At 45.4% G+C, this 16,140-nt stretch overlaps 1 protein-coding gene across 1 annotated transcript in view; it reads right to left on the bottom strand.

Annotated features, from left to right (window-relative positions):
- Positions 1–16,140, bottom strand: part of WDR19 (WD repeat domain 19) — a 71,715-nt gene that overhangs the window by 24,969 nt on the left and 30,606 nt on the right. The window contains exons 16-24 of the mRNA XM_073645964.1: positions 12,252–12,399; positions 10,395–10,599; positions 8,304–8,463; positions 4,044–4,154; positions 3,642–3,751; positions 1,579–1,636; positions 604–750; positions 434–516; positions 236–319 (exon numbers count right to left, since the gene is read on the bottom strand). Of these exons, the coding sequence (XP_073502065.1) occupies positions 236–319; positions 434–516; positions 604–750; positions 1,579–1,636; positions 3,642–3,751; positions 4,044–4,154; positions 8,304–8,463; positions 10,395–10,599; positions 12,252–12,399 (1,106 nt within the window). The remainder of the gene's footprint in view (positions 1–235; positions 320–433; positions 517–603; positions 751–1,578; positions 1,637–3,641; positions 3,752–4,043; positions 4,155–8,303; positions 8,464–10,394; positions 10,600–12,251; positions 12,400–16,140) is intronic.

The following is a 16,140-nucleotide window of genomic DNA, read 5'->3' as shown; positions in this document are numbered from 1 at the left end:
TGAGCAGTTTGTCAGCTTTTGGACACCTTTGCAGGTGTTTTCTATGTGTTTCTATGTGTTTTTGTTTGCCTGCCATTGGTTTTAACGGTGTTCGACGGTGTTCTAAGGTGCTCGACGAACAGTTCGACGAACAGTTCCTCGAACATCCCGGTGTTCGACGAACCGAACCCGAACACTACGGGGGTGGCTCAACACTAGTCCTGAATAGTAATACATTTTGCTGTACAGAACTTACTTTCCGTCTGCCTCCTTTGCCTTGGCGTACTGCAGGTGGATCTTGGGAGAAGATACATTAGGAAGCAGCTCTCCAACTTTCGCCCTAAGCCAAAATACAATGAATGATTATGGGAAGGGTAAAAAAAACTGTCAAAAATAAAAATAACAGGAAAACCTATCTGTAATACAGAGAGAATATTATATTTGGATTTCTTACCAGTTTTTACATCGGATGTATACAGAAGCAGCTTTGTCATAGTACTGGCCCTTCTCATAAAGCTGAGCGGCTTCTGAAAATTGCTGGAATAGAAATCAATATGATATCATGAATAATTCCGTCAGTTTTCAAGTCCTCGTGTAACAGGCCAATATCACAAGGCCGAGTACCTTCATGCTCTCCAGAATGGCCCCACAGTCCTTCTTCAGCAGTCTACTGGGGTGTTTGAGGGCCTGATTGACCCCACGCCGGATGTCTCCCATACGGATCGACATTCGAGCCACTCCGGCAAGGCAGGTTTCATCGTGTTCTTGATACTGTTGTAAAATACACTTCTATGAGAAAACTGCAATTTGCCAGGACAAGTATATTACTACAAGACGTAAGGGATGAGAACAGCAAAGGACATATATAATAATCCATCCCACATGTGCTTATAGGATACGCTGGCTGTCATGCATCATGCAACCTTGAAGCACCCACTGTGAGTAATACACGGTCTACGGGTAGGGGGGTCCCAGATTATCCATTCTTCAAAGGTGGTTTCCCTTCCCAGGCACAATCATGTTAATACCACAGAGTATATATGTATATGCTGTGGACCCGGAGTCCTGCACTGGGGATTTGTACTGGTTTGTAGCACATGGGACCTGTCTCTTCTGTAAGGGAGACCTGCGGCCAGTCCGTGCATTGCAGTCCAAGATCGGACTGATTTGCACGGACGTCTGAATGAGCCCCATGGATGCGTTTCCTTATATCTGGACCATCCATATGAGTTTTTTGTGTCTCAACTGATTTTAAAGAGGCAGCAGTTCTCATCAGGATTCAGGATTTTTCACCAGTCTAAGCTGGGGGTAACAAAAAAAATCATAACATGTAGCGTTTTCTAAATTGGCTTCTTTAACAGCGGAGTATAATAACTGATGTGCCGGATGAATGTGAACAATCCCACAGAAAACTATGGGATCCTTTCTCGCATCAGTTTTCACAGCCACGACAGAGAGTATTAAAAAATAAATAAGTTGGATGGCCGGATACATGTAAACCCAGTGTAACTGTTGTCCTGTTATCCTATTAGTAAGAGTGAATGAATAATCTCTATCGTATGTGCTGGACATGAAGAAGCGCAGATCCAGAATTCATACCATGCTGTCCCCGGTCATTCCTTTCTCATAATGGGCCAGAGCATTTACGTAGTCACCCCTGGGGGAAAAACAAGACAATGTCAAGTCACACAACGATAAAGTGGTATACACATATGTCAGTGATAAATGATAAGGTAATAGCTACAAAAAGGTAAAACGGCTTGTGCAGACACGTCTGGTTTGAGCACTCGTCGTCCTCTGTCAGTACTAGTTAAGTTTTCTGAGACAGACTGTTGGTGAAGATGTGCAGGACTTTAGCTGTTAAAGGGAATCTATGGCTATGTGCCCACGATGCAGAAATGCTGCATATTTTTTCCGCTTCTCCCTGGCAGGAAAAACGCATGTGGTTTTTACATGCGTTTTCCTGCCAGGGACATGCGGATGTGAAGCGTTCTTCACATGCATTTCTGCATGCGGGTTATCAAGCGCTTTTCCAAGCGATTTTAGCGTCACTTGGAAAGTGCTTGACAACTTGGTCACACTATATATATTTATAGTAGTGTGACCAAGTTAATAGATAAAAAAGAATAAGAATGGTAAAAAATAAAGATTATACTCACCTTCCGATGTCCTCCCGGTGTTTTCTCCGCTGCGTCCGGTGTCTTGGGCGGCTCGCGGTGGTGTGAAGGACCTGCGGTGACGTCATTGGGTCACATGACAGGTCACATGACTCAATGACATCATGGCAGGGCATTCACAACACCGCGACCCATACAGCAGACCAGACGGAGGGGAGAAAACACCGGGAGGACATCGGAAGGTAAGTATAATCTTTATTTTTTATTTTAAATTATTTTTTTTAATAGGTTCTATGGTACCCAGGTCTGGATGAGAGTCTCCTGTCCTCCAGACCTGGGTACCATCCGCACATTGAACCGTGTGATATCCGCATGCGCAGATGCAGTAATGCGGATGTCACGCGGTCCAATGCAAGTCAACGGCGGCGATTACGCTGCGTGTCCACAAAATTAATGGACATGCTGCAGATTTTTCCGCAATGATAATCTGCAGCGGAAATTTCCGCAGCATGTGCACAGCACATGAGGATTATCATTGGGGACCATGGGGCACGTATTACCAAGCGTTTTTTAAGCGTTTTCGCTGCGGAAATTCCGCGGCAAAAACGCTTGAAAAACGCATAGTGGGCACGCAGCCTATCAGCAATTTTTTCTATGTAATCTGAAGACAGCATGCTGTAGGGGTTAAAACATAGATTTCAGTGATGTCTCTCTTATCAAGCTCTGTGGTTTTGTTTGCTTGCAATGATTGTTTTAGCACCAGGAGCTTATCATTGCTGGGACACAACAGTGCCTGCATGCTAGTCTGACACGCCCCCTCCTGTGATAGGCAGATCACTGTCTATGGACATTGTATACATAGAGCCTGGTGTGGGCGGGGTTAGCTTCCTCAGCTCGGCTGTACTGCTAAATACAAAAACTCTGATTGTGTCAGAACGGCTGCATCCCATAATCTAAGTGATACATTGTTGGATTCAGCTTATCTTTGCCTTTATCATGTTGCTCTCAGATGAGGTAGCAAAAACTTGCTGACAGATTCCCTTTAAGCAATGAACCCAAAGCACCAAGGTTGTCTCAATCCAATACTGGAACTGTTCAGCTCAAAGTGTGATTAGCCCAATGCTGAGAGCAAGTGAAGTCTATTTCAAGAATTAAAGCCAGCCATACACATTAGATGGCTGTCAGTCAAATGTTGCTTCGGCCGATTGTTCAGCCAACAGCCATCTCTCAGCCGATTCTCCCATACACAGGAGCTCTCATTCGGCTGAGCGCTCCTATATTCCCTATAAGAAAGCCGCCAGCTGACACGTCGGCCAGAAGCTAATCTCAGGGAGAACAATGCGATCAGCAGTCCAAAAGCGGACATGCCCAATCTACATCTTCCACTACAATCAGTCGGCCGGCTCTCACATACACGTTAGATTGTCGGCCAAACCAGTCGACATCGGCTAGTCTAATGTGCATGGAGGCCTTTACAGTAGGAGCCTACGCCAACACAATGTAGTGCCATAAAATAATACTACAAAAAAATAACACAAGACTCACGTGAACTCCAGCTGTATGGCGTACTCCTTTGATATAAATGGTATCTGGTTAGGAGCCAGCCGCTTTGCAAGCTGCAGAGCACTATCCCAATGCTGTAAGTCTCTTCTGACCTAAACAGTATGTAAAGGGTTATACATGAGAAGAGCTTCACATCAAATTTTTAACCATTAAAAAAAGTTAATAAAAAACATTATTTCCATAATGCCCACAGCGGAAATGTCTGCAGTTTCTCTGCCAAGAGCTCCCTAAGATTCTGCATTTCTTTATTGGCACCCATCTAGAATAATCCGCATACGTCTAATAACCTTATTCTACAAAAATTATTATAATGTATCATTACATGTAAGATTGCAATAAAAGACAACACAGAGTACTGTAAAATAAAAGCATGGTGGCAGCTACCTCAAGTGCACAAATAGGACTGCTGGAAGCCAAGTAGAGATCCTGGGCAAGGTTAAAGTCATTGGAGAACATGGCAAGATGTCCAGCTAGGAGGTTATGATCTTCAATACCCTGCAAGAAAGTACACTTTTCAGTTTCCCATATTACTAACTTTACTATTAAAGGAAAAAAAACAGAAATCTTGTAACACTCTAGTCACTAAGCCCAATACTAGGCTCACACTCACTGTCCTGTACAGACACTCTTAAGCAGTCTCAGTATCTTTACAGCCAGGATAACAATGGCAGATAACACTAATACACACATGAATGTTATATATACAGTTATATGAAAAAGTTTGGGCACCCCTATTAATCTTAAGCTTAATGTTTTATAAAAGTTGGTGTTTTTGCAACAGCTATTTCAGTTTGATATATGTAATAGCTGTTGGACACATTAATGTTTCTGCCTTGAAATGAGGTTTATTGTACTAACAGAAAATGTGCAATCTGCATTCAAACAAAATTTGACAGGTGCATAAGTATGGGCACCCTTATCATTTTCTTGTTTTAAATGCTCCTACCTACTTTTTACTGACTTACTAGAGCACTTTTTTTGGTTTTGTAACCTCATTGAGCTTTGAACTTCATAGCCAGGTGTATGCAATCATGAGAAAAGCTACTTAAAGTGGCCACTTGCAAGTTGCTCTCCTGTTTGAATCTCCTCTGAAGAGTGGCATCATGGGCTCCTCAAAACAACTGTCAAATGATCTGAAAACAAAGAATATTCAACATAGTTGTTCAGGGGAAGGATACAAAAAGCTGTCTCAGAGATTTAACCTGTCAGTTTCCACTGTGAGGAACATAGTAAGAAAATGGAAGAACACAGGGACAGTTCTTGTTAAGGCCAGAAGTGGCAGGCCAAGAAAAACATCAGAAAGGCAGAGAAGAAGAATGGTGAGATCAGTCAAGGACAATCCTTAGACCACCTCCAGAGAGCTGCAGCATCAACTTGCAGCAGATGGTGTCACTGTGCATCGGTCAACTATACAACGCACTTTGCACAAGGAGAAGCGTATGGGAGAGTGATGCGAAAGAAGCCGTTTCTGCAAGCACGCCACAAACAGAGTCGACTGAGGTATGCAAAAGCACATTTGGAGAAGCCAATTTCTTTTTGGAAGAAGGTCCTGTGGACTGATGAAACCAAGATTGAGTTGTTTGGTCATACAAAAAGGCGTTATGCATGGCGGCAAAAAAACACAGCATTCCAAGAAAAACACTTGCTACCCACAGTAAAATTTGGTGGAGGTTCCATCATGCTTTGGGGCTGTGTGGCCAATGCCGGCACCGGGAATCTTGTTAAAGTTGAGGGACGCATGGATTCCACTCAGTATCAGCAGATTCTTGACAATAATGTTCAAGAATCAGTGATAAAGTTGAAGTTACGCAGGGGATGGATCTTTCAGCAAGACAATGATCCAAAACACCGCTCCAAATCTACTCAGGCATTCATGCAGAGGAACAATTACAATGTTCTGGAATGGCCATCCCAGTCCCCAGACCTGAATATCATTGAACATCTGTGGGATCATTTGAAGAGGGCTGTCCATGCTCGGCGACCATCAAACTTAACTGAGCTGGAATTGTTTTGTAAAGAGGAAAGGTCAAAAATACCTTCATCCAGGATCCAGGAAATCATTAAAAGCTACAGGAAGCGACTAGAAGCTGTTATTTTTGCAAAAGGAGGATCTACTAAATATTAATGTCACTTTTCTGGTGAGGTGCCCATACTTATGCACCTGTCAAATTTTGTTTGAATGCAGATTGCACATTTTCTGTTAGTACAATAAACCTCATTTCAAGGCAGAAACATTACTGTGTCCAACAGTTATTACATATATCAAACTGAAATAGCTGTTGCAAAAACACCAATTTTTATAAAACAATAAGCTTAAGATTAATAGGGGTGCCCAAACTTTTTCATATAACTGTGTATATATATATATATATATATATATATATATATATATATATATATGCATACACACACACACACACACTACTGTATACAAGTTTAAGACATGTGTGGGAAAAATGCAGGAAAGTAAGAATGCTTTTATGTGTTAGTAGTTTATTTCTCAGTCGCTTCATTGGGGAAAAAGGGAAACCATGGGTGTATGCTGCTGCCACCAGGAGGCTGACACTAAGAATTACACTTAAAGGGAATCTGTCAGCAGGTTGTTGCTATGTAATCTGAGAGCAGCATGATGTCGGGGCAGAGACCCTAATTCTAGCAATGTGTCACTTACTGGGCTGTGTTTTGCTGTTTCAATAAAATCGGTGTTTTATAAGCAGGAAATTATTACTAGAGGACTAGTTGTCTCGTGCCATGTAGTCCTGTTCTGTGTAACTCCTGCCCCCACCACTGATTGGAAGTTTTCAACCAATCAGTGGCATGGGCGGGATATACACATCTCAGTATTCCGAGCTCTGCTAACTGCAGAAGAGAAAATAGTAAATGAATCATAACTGCTGCATCCAATAAACTAAATGACACATAGCTAAAATCAGAGTCTCTGTCCCTGCATCATGCTGCTGTCATCATGCTGCTGTCAAATGACAAGCAGACTACACCCAAATGTTTAGCTTAGTGACATGTAAGGGGCAGACATAGGTTGGAGGCCTAGACCTGTCTCTGTCTATGGTATTAATAACTAATCTTTTTCTCTTCCTTAGATAAACAGAGAGGTCTCTGTGGTCCCGACATACAGTAAGGCGGCCAGAGTTCAGGCCATATCCTCTCCAGTCTGGGTGACAGGACTATCTCCTGATGCAGTTCGCATTCACGTATTGGTGCGGTTGGTCTTTGCCCCTTGTCTCCTGCCCACTTGCCCACCCTCCAGAGAGTAACCCATTGCACAGAGCGAAGAGCGTTCAGGATCCGGGATCAAGCCTCTACAAGACAAGCGAGTACAGCCCCTTCTCTGCATCATCATTTTTTTTTTGTGGCGGGCCCCCTACTTTTCCCAGGGCACCCCGTCTGCCTGTCCTTGATGGACTCGCTTCCCTGCCTCATGCTGCTCCCATCCTCTGTTTCTGCACCATCACACCAGCCTCCCCTGTCCCTGCTGGAGCCAGATTTCTATCCATACACCAGCTCCTGCTGCGACCTAGCTGGCTCCTCTGCGCCTCCCACTATCCTTCGGTTCTTCCGCTGGTGCCGGGGCTCTAAAGTAGCCCCCGGCTTTTATTGTGGCCTAGCAGGTTCCTCGTGGTCCTCTGGTGTTTGTTGTCCTGAAGCATGGCCTCTAATTTAGGCCTCAGCTTCTATTGTGGTCTAGCAGGCACCCTTGTGCCTTCTTGGCCCCCTGGCGTTCGCTTCGCTGCAGCCTAGCCTGCTCCATCTTCTTAACAGAAGAACAAGGAGTCCTTGAAGTGATGAAATGGCCCCCACAGCGCCCTGATCTCAACATCATCAAGCCCGTGATTTTGCACGAGCGACATCCACAGATTATCTGCGCTTACTCCTCCAAGATGCTTGGAACAATATTCCTGCCCAGTTCCTTTAAAAATGGTGTGTAAGTACCTAGAAAAACTGCTGCTGCTGAAGGCAAAGGGCGGTCACAAAAAATATAGATTTGATCTAGACTTATCTTGTTCATTGAATTTGCATTTTGTTAATTGATAAAAATGAACTATTATCACTTCTATATTTGAAGGCATGCTTCATTTTGCACAGTACTGTTTATATTTGCCCAGATCAGAGCATGTCTGGAAAGCTCTCCTATACAGTGAATGAGCTAGAGCCCATCTGTTACTGCCCATGTCCATGTGGCTGCTGAAAAGTACAAGACGTATGAGCCTAATATTAGGCCTTGTGATGAGCGTGAAAACTGCAAGATTTCACATGTTCTGTTCAAGTGGTTGCCCATCTCCTTCTCAATCCTCATGTTTGGCCCCAATAAAATAAAAACACCTATGCTCCCCTCCCGTGTCGGCACTCATGTTCCCGGGGCTTGAGTGACATTATGTCACGTGAGCCCTGAACGAAATCAGCGCCACCTTCACTGTACCAGTCGTCTTCGGACATATAGAACATCAAGAGGAAGTCAGGGCTGCGGCTGCTCTCTTACTCCTCTTGATATTTGATTTGTCCTAAGGCGGTGACAGTGACCCCAGCGCTGATAAAAAATCTGATTTAAGGTCATTTTCTGATGACACATTCCCTTTAAGTAGTACACAGTTAGCTACAGGTGATTGTTTTGTTTTTTTTATCATATACCTTTATTTGTTCAAGGGACATCACCATGCCCACGTTGCCAATTGTCCGATATACCCGCACTGCAAACTCCACTTCCATATGGTGCAGACAGGCCCGGGCGAGCTCGTTCCAAGCCTCCTCCGTATTCAGTAGGGTGCACACTTTCCAGGCATCTGAGAATCTACATAATGAGTAGGCAAACAAGTCTCATCAGTCCGCTATTGTTACATACACACAGGACACAGTAATATGTAGAAAATAATCAGAGTGTGCACTTGTCAAATGTAAAACCTGATGGGAGGAGGCCTGGCTCCCAGATCTGTGCCCATCAGCCGCCATGACACTTCAGTGAGCACTGGATCTCCTTTATTACTTACGGCCACGTATATACGGCCACGCAGCTTATTCAAGGGAAGGGAAATTAGCTGCAGAACCGAATGCAGCGGCTACCAAAAGTATGGAGGTGTGCCCGATAAACAATGCAGAAAAAAGGTCGGCTCCTTCGGTTAGCTGACCGGAGGGTTCGCTGTGGGTTGTTTTATTTCAATTTTGCAGCAGCCAAAAAAAAAGGAATTCGGGCACTTACATTTTTTTTTCTCATTTCGCCATTTACCGATCAGATTAATTAGTTTTTTATTTTGATAGATTGAAGTTTTACGAATGCAGCGATACCAAATAAGTGTTTGGGGGTTTTTCTTTTGTTTTATTTTTGATGGGGCAAAAGGGGGGTGATTTCAGCTTGTGTTTTTTTATTTATTTTTTTTTCTTTTCATGTTTTTAAAACTTTTTTTTTTGTTACTTTTTACTGAATTCTCTTAGGGGACTTGAAGCTGTGATCGTCCGATTGCTAGTAGTATACATAGCAGTGCATCAGCCATGGGCCAGCTTTCACGGGAGGATTGTAATGTCAAGCATGGAGGTCTTCAGCAGACCCCCGGCTGTCATGACAACTCATCAGCGCTCCACAATCACATCACAGGCATGCCAATGGGAGCTTTGAACGATACGCCCCTCCCTGCCGCCACGTGTTAAATGTCGCTGTCAGAGATTTAACAAGTTAACAGCCGCTGGTAGAGCTCCACTCCAAAGGCGGCTGTTGAAGGCACACGATGGCTGATTAAATCATCTGTCATAAAGATACATGCTCAGCGTGTGAGCAGGCATCATAGGAAGGGAGCCGGCATATGACGTACCAGTACGTCATATGTCTGTAAGAGGTTAAAAACATCTGCACTTTGTAAAGAAAAAGAAATTAGTTTGTGTCATCATTTTAAGACAACAATAACTTTTTTATTTTCTCTGGATTTTTGTTCTCTGTGACGCGACTTATAATTTTATTGATACCATTTTGGAGTACATGCAATGTTTTTATCAATTTGTAGTGTATTTTTGGGGGGAGATGCAGTATCTAAAAAAATGGAAATTGTGGAGTTTTGATATTTTTTCTTTATGGCGCTTACTTAGGGGTTAAATAATTTCTTTATCAGTATTTCAGTATATAGAGCAAATAATGTGGCTGGACAAGAGCACCAAAATAGCAGTGACGCAGGTCTCCAGCTGCCGTCTGGTTGCAATGGCAAAAAATTGGCAGGCTGTGATCGTGTTACAGGGGGGCTTATGGGCACCAGGACAGATGCCCCACTTAGATGCTGCTGTATGACATTGACGGTTAAAAAGCAGCAACTAGATCTAGCTCTGATTGCTGCAGTATCACAGCCGGCACCTGCCCTGTCCCTGCCTGCACGGAGAGGCTCAGCTCCTGAACTCGCTCCATATACCCAAACCCTTTCTAAAGTGTACTACAACATTCTGGGAAAGTACGAAATTAAGAAAAATAATTGTTTAGAGTGTTGGTGTGAACGATCTATGGTCAGATTTGCAAAAGTTTCAGTATTACAGTTTGCATGTGGCTGAAGTGAAATTGACCATCAGAAAGAACATTTTATTTTGTACCAAATATAAAAGTTGGTTAATAAGTTATATGTATCCCAAAATGGTGCCACTATGATTACGCCAAAAGAAAAAGAAAAATGTTACGGCTCTTAGAATGTGATAGTGAAAAACGGGAAAAAAAATCTTACAGCTGCAGACACGGAGGTATTACCAACCTACCTGCGTAGCATTAGCGTCTGTGTTAGCATGGTCTTTAGTTCTTTGGGTTCCTCATCTTTGGTATGGTTAAGAAAGCTATGAGTGCCCAGGAATATATTATTCAGCATCCCGCTCTGAGTCTGGCACGTCAGCTCTCCATTATGTAACAGAACGGGCTTGTGGCCATAAGGTAGTTTGGTGCCACCGGCCAAAATAACTCTGGAGCCTGAAACAAACAGGGAAAGATGTGTCGGGTTTTGAGAAACTCTTCTGATGTGTAGATCGCTGCAACCCAGTATCAGGAGTGGTAGAGATGTAGCTGCTGATGAGACGTATCAATTACCTGTGACTATCATGAACAAATAGCACGTGTTGATAGCGTTTGGGGACATGACAGGTTCCCGTCAAGGCTTTTCTAGTACTTCTTTTAATGCTCAACTGCAGCATCCTAAATGCAAGTTAATCTGAACTGTCCACAAATTGTGCAGTTCAGGACATGTAAGATGGACTACAAATTCCATCATGCCCTGCAGATTGCGTTGTATTCTGAGAATGCCTCTTAGAAGAAGCAACAAGCTAATGTTCTTTAATAGGAATAGATCACCAGGTTTATGCTTCCTAATCTGAGGGCAGCATAAAATAAGGACAAGGACCCTGAATGCGGTGATGTGTCACTAACCGGGCTTCTTCCGTGATTTTGATAAAATCAGTGTTTTATCTGCTGCAGCTCCGCTAGTCCTCTCAGTATAAGCTCCTGCTATGTAGTTTTCGATATTCACGAGATCTGTCTGACCCTGCACATGCTGCTACACTGTACATAGCCAGCAAGCTGCTAATCAGTGGTGGTGGCAGGGATAGTCAGAGCACTGGAATATCAAGGAATACCAAGCAGGAGATAATCACCGAGAGGACTAGCAGAGCTGCAGCAGTTAAAACAGTAAGGAGCCCAGGAAGTGACCCAGTGAAAGAGTTAGCCTCTATGCCCTTTATTCTGCTCTCAGATGAGGCAGCAAAGACTTGGTGACAAATTCTGTTTAATATTAGAGACAACATGGTCTAATATACATATTATCTAATACATTTGCAGGACACCTTTTATTCAGGCATTATGCAGCAAACATGAAGGATCATTGTGGTTCAGAAGTCTAGGGCATAAAGATTGTGAATGTCACGCATTGAGTCCCACTGGATATTTCACACACTGGCACCCAAAGGTCTGAATAATGAAATGTAACTTTGTGCGTTCCAATGAATGAATGAACACAATGTTCACCAATTTGCACTGTGGAATGAGAGATGTGCTATATAAGACGATGACACATCGACTAAGATTAACCCTGAGGAAGGAAACTGTTTTCCGAAACGTGTAGGATCATTTTTATGGTCTATGCCATTATCTCTAGTTACATCATTATGTCACGCTGTGTCCAGGAACTTTAGTGTGGCATTCAAGGACACCTTTTCATTAGAGTGACTAATACTACTCGCCGGAGGTTCATTTAATCCACTGACCTCCTAGCTACAGACAGGCTACTACCATTGAACAATAAAAATTCTCTACAGAACGGAGCATATACGACTTTCAGGCGGGTTTCTATACTATAGTGACCCTTTTTTCGTCAACTCTCTTGCCCATCTCGGAGGTTTGCTCTACTATAGCTTCGCTGTTTAGCTGGATCGGATCTGATGGCGTTATAGCTACACATATATTCTATAGAAAGCACAAATGTGTGAATAGTGCTTATAGTTACATTCAATTGAATTTTTAGCATTTGATGGATTAATGCGTTCTACTCTGCTGCATTGGAGACTGCATTGATAGAAGCACCCGATTGTGGCATTCAATATGTCCGATGCAATTCATGACTATACATATACCTTGTATGGTGTCCTTATGAAAGACATATGTAAACACTTTATCGTCGTCGAATGCACAAAAGACGCCTTTATCCATTGCCCAGTTTTCCCATAATATTCCTTTAATTGTTGGAGAGAAATTTGGAATCTCGTATAAATTGTCGTTTAGCTAGGAGAAAACAACAACAACACGACAGTGAAACATGGAGAACATGCTAGGGATACAGAACTCATTAAATATTTTTACCAGAAATTATTAATATACATTTCTGATTCTTCATATTTAATAAAAAGGCACAATGGCTAAGGGCTGGTTTACATTGCAGCATCATATATAGCTCTGGCAAAAATTAAGAGACCACTGCAAATTTTCAGTTTCTCAGATTTTTCTCTTTATAGGTATATTTTTGAGTAAAATGTACATTGTTGTTTTAGTCTATAAACTACTGACAACATGTCTCCGAAATTCAAAGCTAAATTTTTTTTAATTTATTTACAGCAAATGATAAAGCGTCAAAATACTAAAATAAGAAACAGTGCTTTCAGACCTCAAATTACTCATGTTTTAAATGTGAAATCAATATTTGGTGTAGCGTCGGCGTCCCTGCCTCCTGCTAGGCAGAGACGCCGTTCCCCTCACCTCCCTGCTCCGTCCTCGGCGTCCTCTTCCCGCGCTACTGGCAGCGCTCGCCGCTTCCCGGGCACTGTGCTTAGAGCGCGCTCGCTCCCTCTCTCTTAAAGGGGCCGCGCGCCGTCCTGAGGAGTCCCTGGCCAATTGCCGGTGGAGCTCCCATATATAAGGCACCTCCTCCAAAATGGAGGTGCCCGAGCAAAGTTGTTGCAAAGCCTTTCACCTCTGCTTCAGCCCTCAGGTCCCGTTGCCAGTCTGTTTTCCAGCTCTGTCTACCTGCTTGCATTCCCTGCGGTCTGACAGTCTGTCTACCAGCATCCGCCAGTCTGTCTATGGACCAGTCCGCCTGCGGATCAGGAAGCACCTGCCTGATACCTGCCTGATACCTGCCTGAGACCACCTGCCAGCCAGCCGAGAGACTCTTACCCGCTCACCTGGGAGCGCTCACCTGCTACCCGCCTGCTAGCCTACCTGGAGGCTTTGCCGTCACTTGCTGTGACCACCTGCCTGTCTAGAGACTCTTACCCTGCTGTCACTTGCCGTGACCACCCGCCTGTCAAGAGACTTTCCCCATCACTTGCCGTGACCACCTGCCCTTCTACCCAGAGACTGTTCCTGTCACTTGCCGTGTCTACCTGCCCGCCTTCCCTGGGAGCCACCCGCTTCCTTACAAGGACTGCCCCTTTGTATAGTAGCTCAGAGTTTCCACCTCCCAGACCCGTTACAGTTTGCTCGGGCCATGGAACCCGGTGGCACCCAAGCTCCCTCGCTCTCGGACCTATGTCATGAACTTTCCCATCAGAGGTCCCAACAGGACTCCATCTTGGGCCACCTGCGTAGTGTTCACTCCCGCCTGGACACACTGACTGCCTTGTCGGGAGCTGCTTCCACTCGCACAACTACCACCCCGGCAGCACCGCTGCCCATCAATACCATGGCATCCCTTCCCGGTCCCCGCCTTTCCGCCCCGCCTCGTTTTGGTGGAGATCCCGGTCAGGCACGGGGCTTCATTAACCAGTGCACCCTGCACTTCGAACTTTTGGCACACCAGTTTTCCACCGACCGAGCCAAAGTGGCCTTCATCATGTCCCATCTCACTGGGGAGGAGCTGGCTTGGCTAAATCCTCTATGGGAGAGAGGAGACCCCCTGGTGTCCAACCTGACAGCCTTTCTCATGGCCTTCCGGAAAGTCTTCGACGAACCAGGACGAAAGACCTCATCCGCCTCTTCTCTGCTACGCTTTCGTCAAGGGAGTCTCACCGTGGGCCAATATGCCATACGGTTCCATACCCTTGCTTCTGAGCTTGCCTGGGATAACGACGCCCTGGTGTCCGTCTTCTGGGAAGGTCTATCCAGCCGGATTAAGGATAAACTTGCCGGTCGGGACATTCCTACCACTCTCGAATATTTAATAACACTTGCCACCCTGATTGACATCCGGTTCCAGGAGCGTACCAAAGAGGTCACCCGTGAGAGGAGGTTTCCTCGCCTTGCTCCTACCTTCCAGAATCCCGTCACTTCCTCTGTTACTCCCCAGGCGCACTCACCCGAGCCTATGCAGGTCGACCAGACCAAGATGGTCAAAACCCGTCAAGAGTCACGCCGTGCCGAGGGGAGCAGCTTCTACTGTGGCAGTAAGGAGCACCGGATCCGTTCCTGCTCGGAGAGGTCGGGAAACGCCTGTGTCTAGGATCGCTCAGAGAGGTCGTCCTAGACAAGAATAAACCCTCTCCATCTCTGATGCTGTCGGTCTCTATCATCTGCGGGGAGAACCGTTACTTTGAACTAGCTCAACTTGATTCTGGAGCTGCCGGAAATCTTATTTCTCAGTCCCTGATAGAGAAATACCGCATTCCCACCAAACCTCTGGCCGAACCCTTATCTGTCGCCTCCGTGGACGGGGGTCTCTTACCGCATCCCATCCAACTTATCACCGAACCCATAACTCTGCAGGTGGGAATGCTGCACTCTGAGAGCATTTTCTTTAATGTTCTACCTGGACTCTCTCATGCCCTTTTGCTTGGCCTACCTTCGCTCCAGAGACACGCACCCGTGCTTGATTGGCAGACCGGAGAGGTCCTTCGCTGGGGACAGGACTGCCATAAGACTTGTTTAGTTCCCGTTCGTCCTGCCCGTCCTTCTCCTCCCCCAGCCAATCTACTCGGCCTGCCGGTACCCTATTGGTCTTACGCTGATGTCTTTAATAAAAAGGAAGCAGAGACATTACCTCCTCATAGACCATACGATTGCCCTATCGACTTGGTACCTGGCGCTACTCCGCCCCGAGGGCGTATCTACCCTTTTCCGCTGCTGAGACCCGATCCATGTCTGAATATATCGAGGAGAACCTGGCCCGGGGATTTATCCGGAAATCTACCTCCCCGGCGGGAGCAGGCTTCTTCTTCGTTAAAAAGAAGGACGGCTCACTTCGTCCCTGCATAGACTATAGAGGCCTTAACCAGATCACGGTGAAGAATAAATACCCCCTTCCGCTCATTCCTGAATTATTTGACCGTCTGAGGGGTGCTAAAATCTTCACCAAGCAGGATCTCCGTGGGGCCTATAACCTGGTTCGTATCCGTCAGGGGGATGAATGGAAGACGGCATTCAACACCCGGGACGGCCACTATGAATACCTCGTATTGCCCTTCGGTCTCTGTAATGCTCCCGCCGTCTTTCAAGAGTTGGTCAATGATATCTTCCGTGACCTTCTCTACTCCTGCGTGGTGGTATACCTGGACGACACTTGGTCTTCTCTCCGGATCTCCCCACACACCGGAGGGACGTTCATCAGGTCTTGCTCAGGCTCAGGCAAAACCGCCTTTACGCAAAATTTGAGAAGTGCCTCTTTGAGCAGCCCTCGCTTCTATTTCTGGGCTACATCATCTCTCAGACCGGTCTACGAATGGATCCTGAGAAACTTTCTGCCATCCAGAAGTGGCCCCGACCGGAGGGGTTGAAGGCTATCCAGCGGTTCCTGGGCTTCGCCAACTACTACCGCCTCTTCATTCCGCACTTCTCTTCCTGGACTGCCCCTATCTCTGCGCTCACCCGTAAGGGCGCTAATCCCAAAGAATGGCCGCCCGAGGCAGAGGAGGCCTTCCTGTCTTTGAAACAAGCTTTCTCCTCCGCTCCTGTGCTGCACCGTCCGGACAGCAACAAACAATTCTTCTTAGAAGTAGACGCTTCCTCCTCCGGAGCCGGAGCGGTGCTCACCCAAAAGTCGTCATCCGGAAGAATGGTAACCTGCGGCTTCTTCTCCAAACTCTTCTCCTCATC

The sequence above is a fragment of the Phyllobates terribilis genome, unplaced genomic scaffold (assembly GCF_046119375.1).
Source record: "Phyllobates terribilis strain yellow unplaced genomic scaffold, ASM4611937v1 Scaffold_1__5_contigs__length_1240528914, whole genome shotgun sequence".
Taxonomy (NCBI): domain Eukaryota; kingdom Metazoa; phylum Chordata; class Amphibia; order Anura; family Dendrobatidae; genus Phyllobates; species Phyllobates terribilis.
Note: the sequence above shows the minus strand (reverse complement) of the source record. Positions and strands in the feature narration are given on the sequence as shown.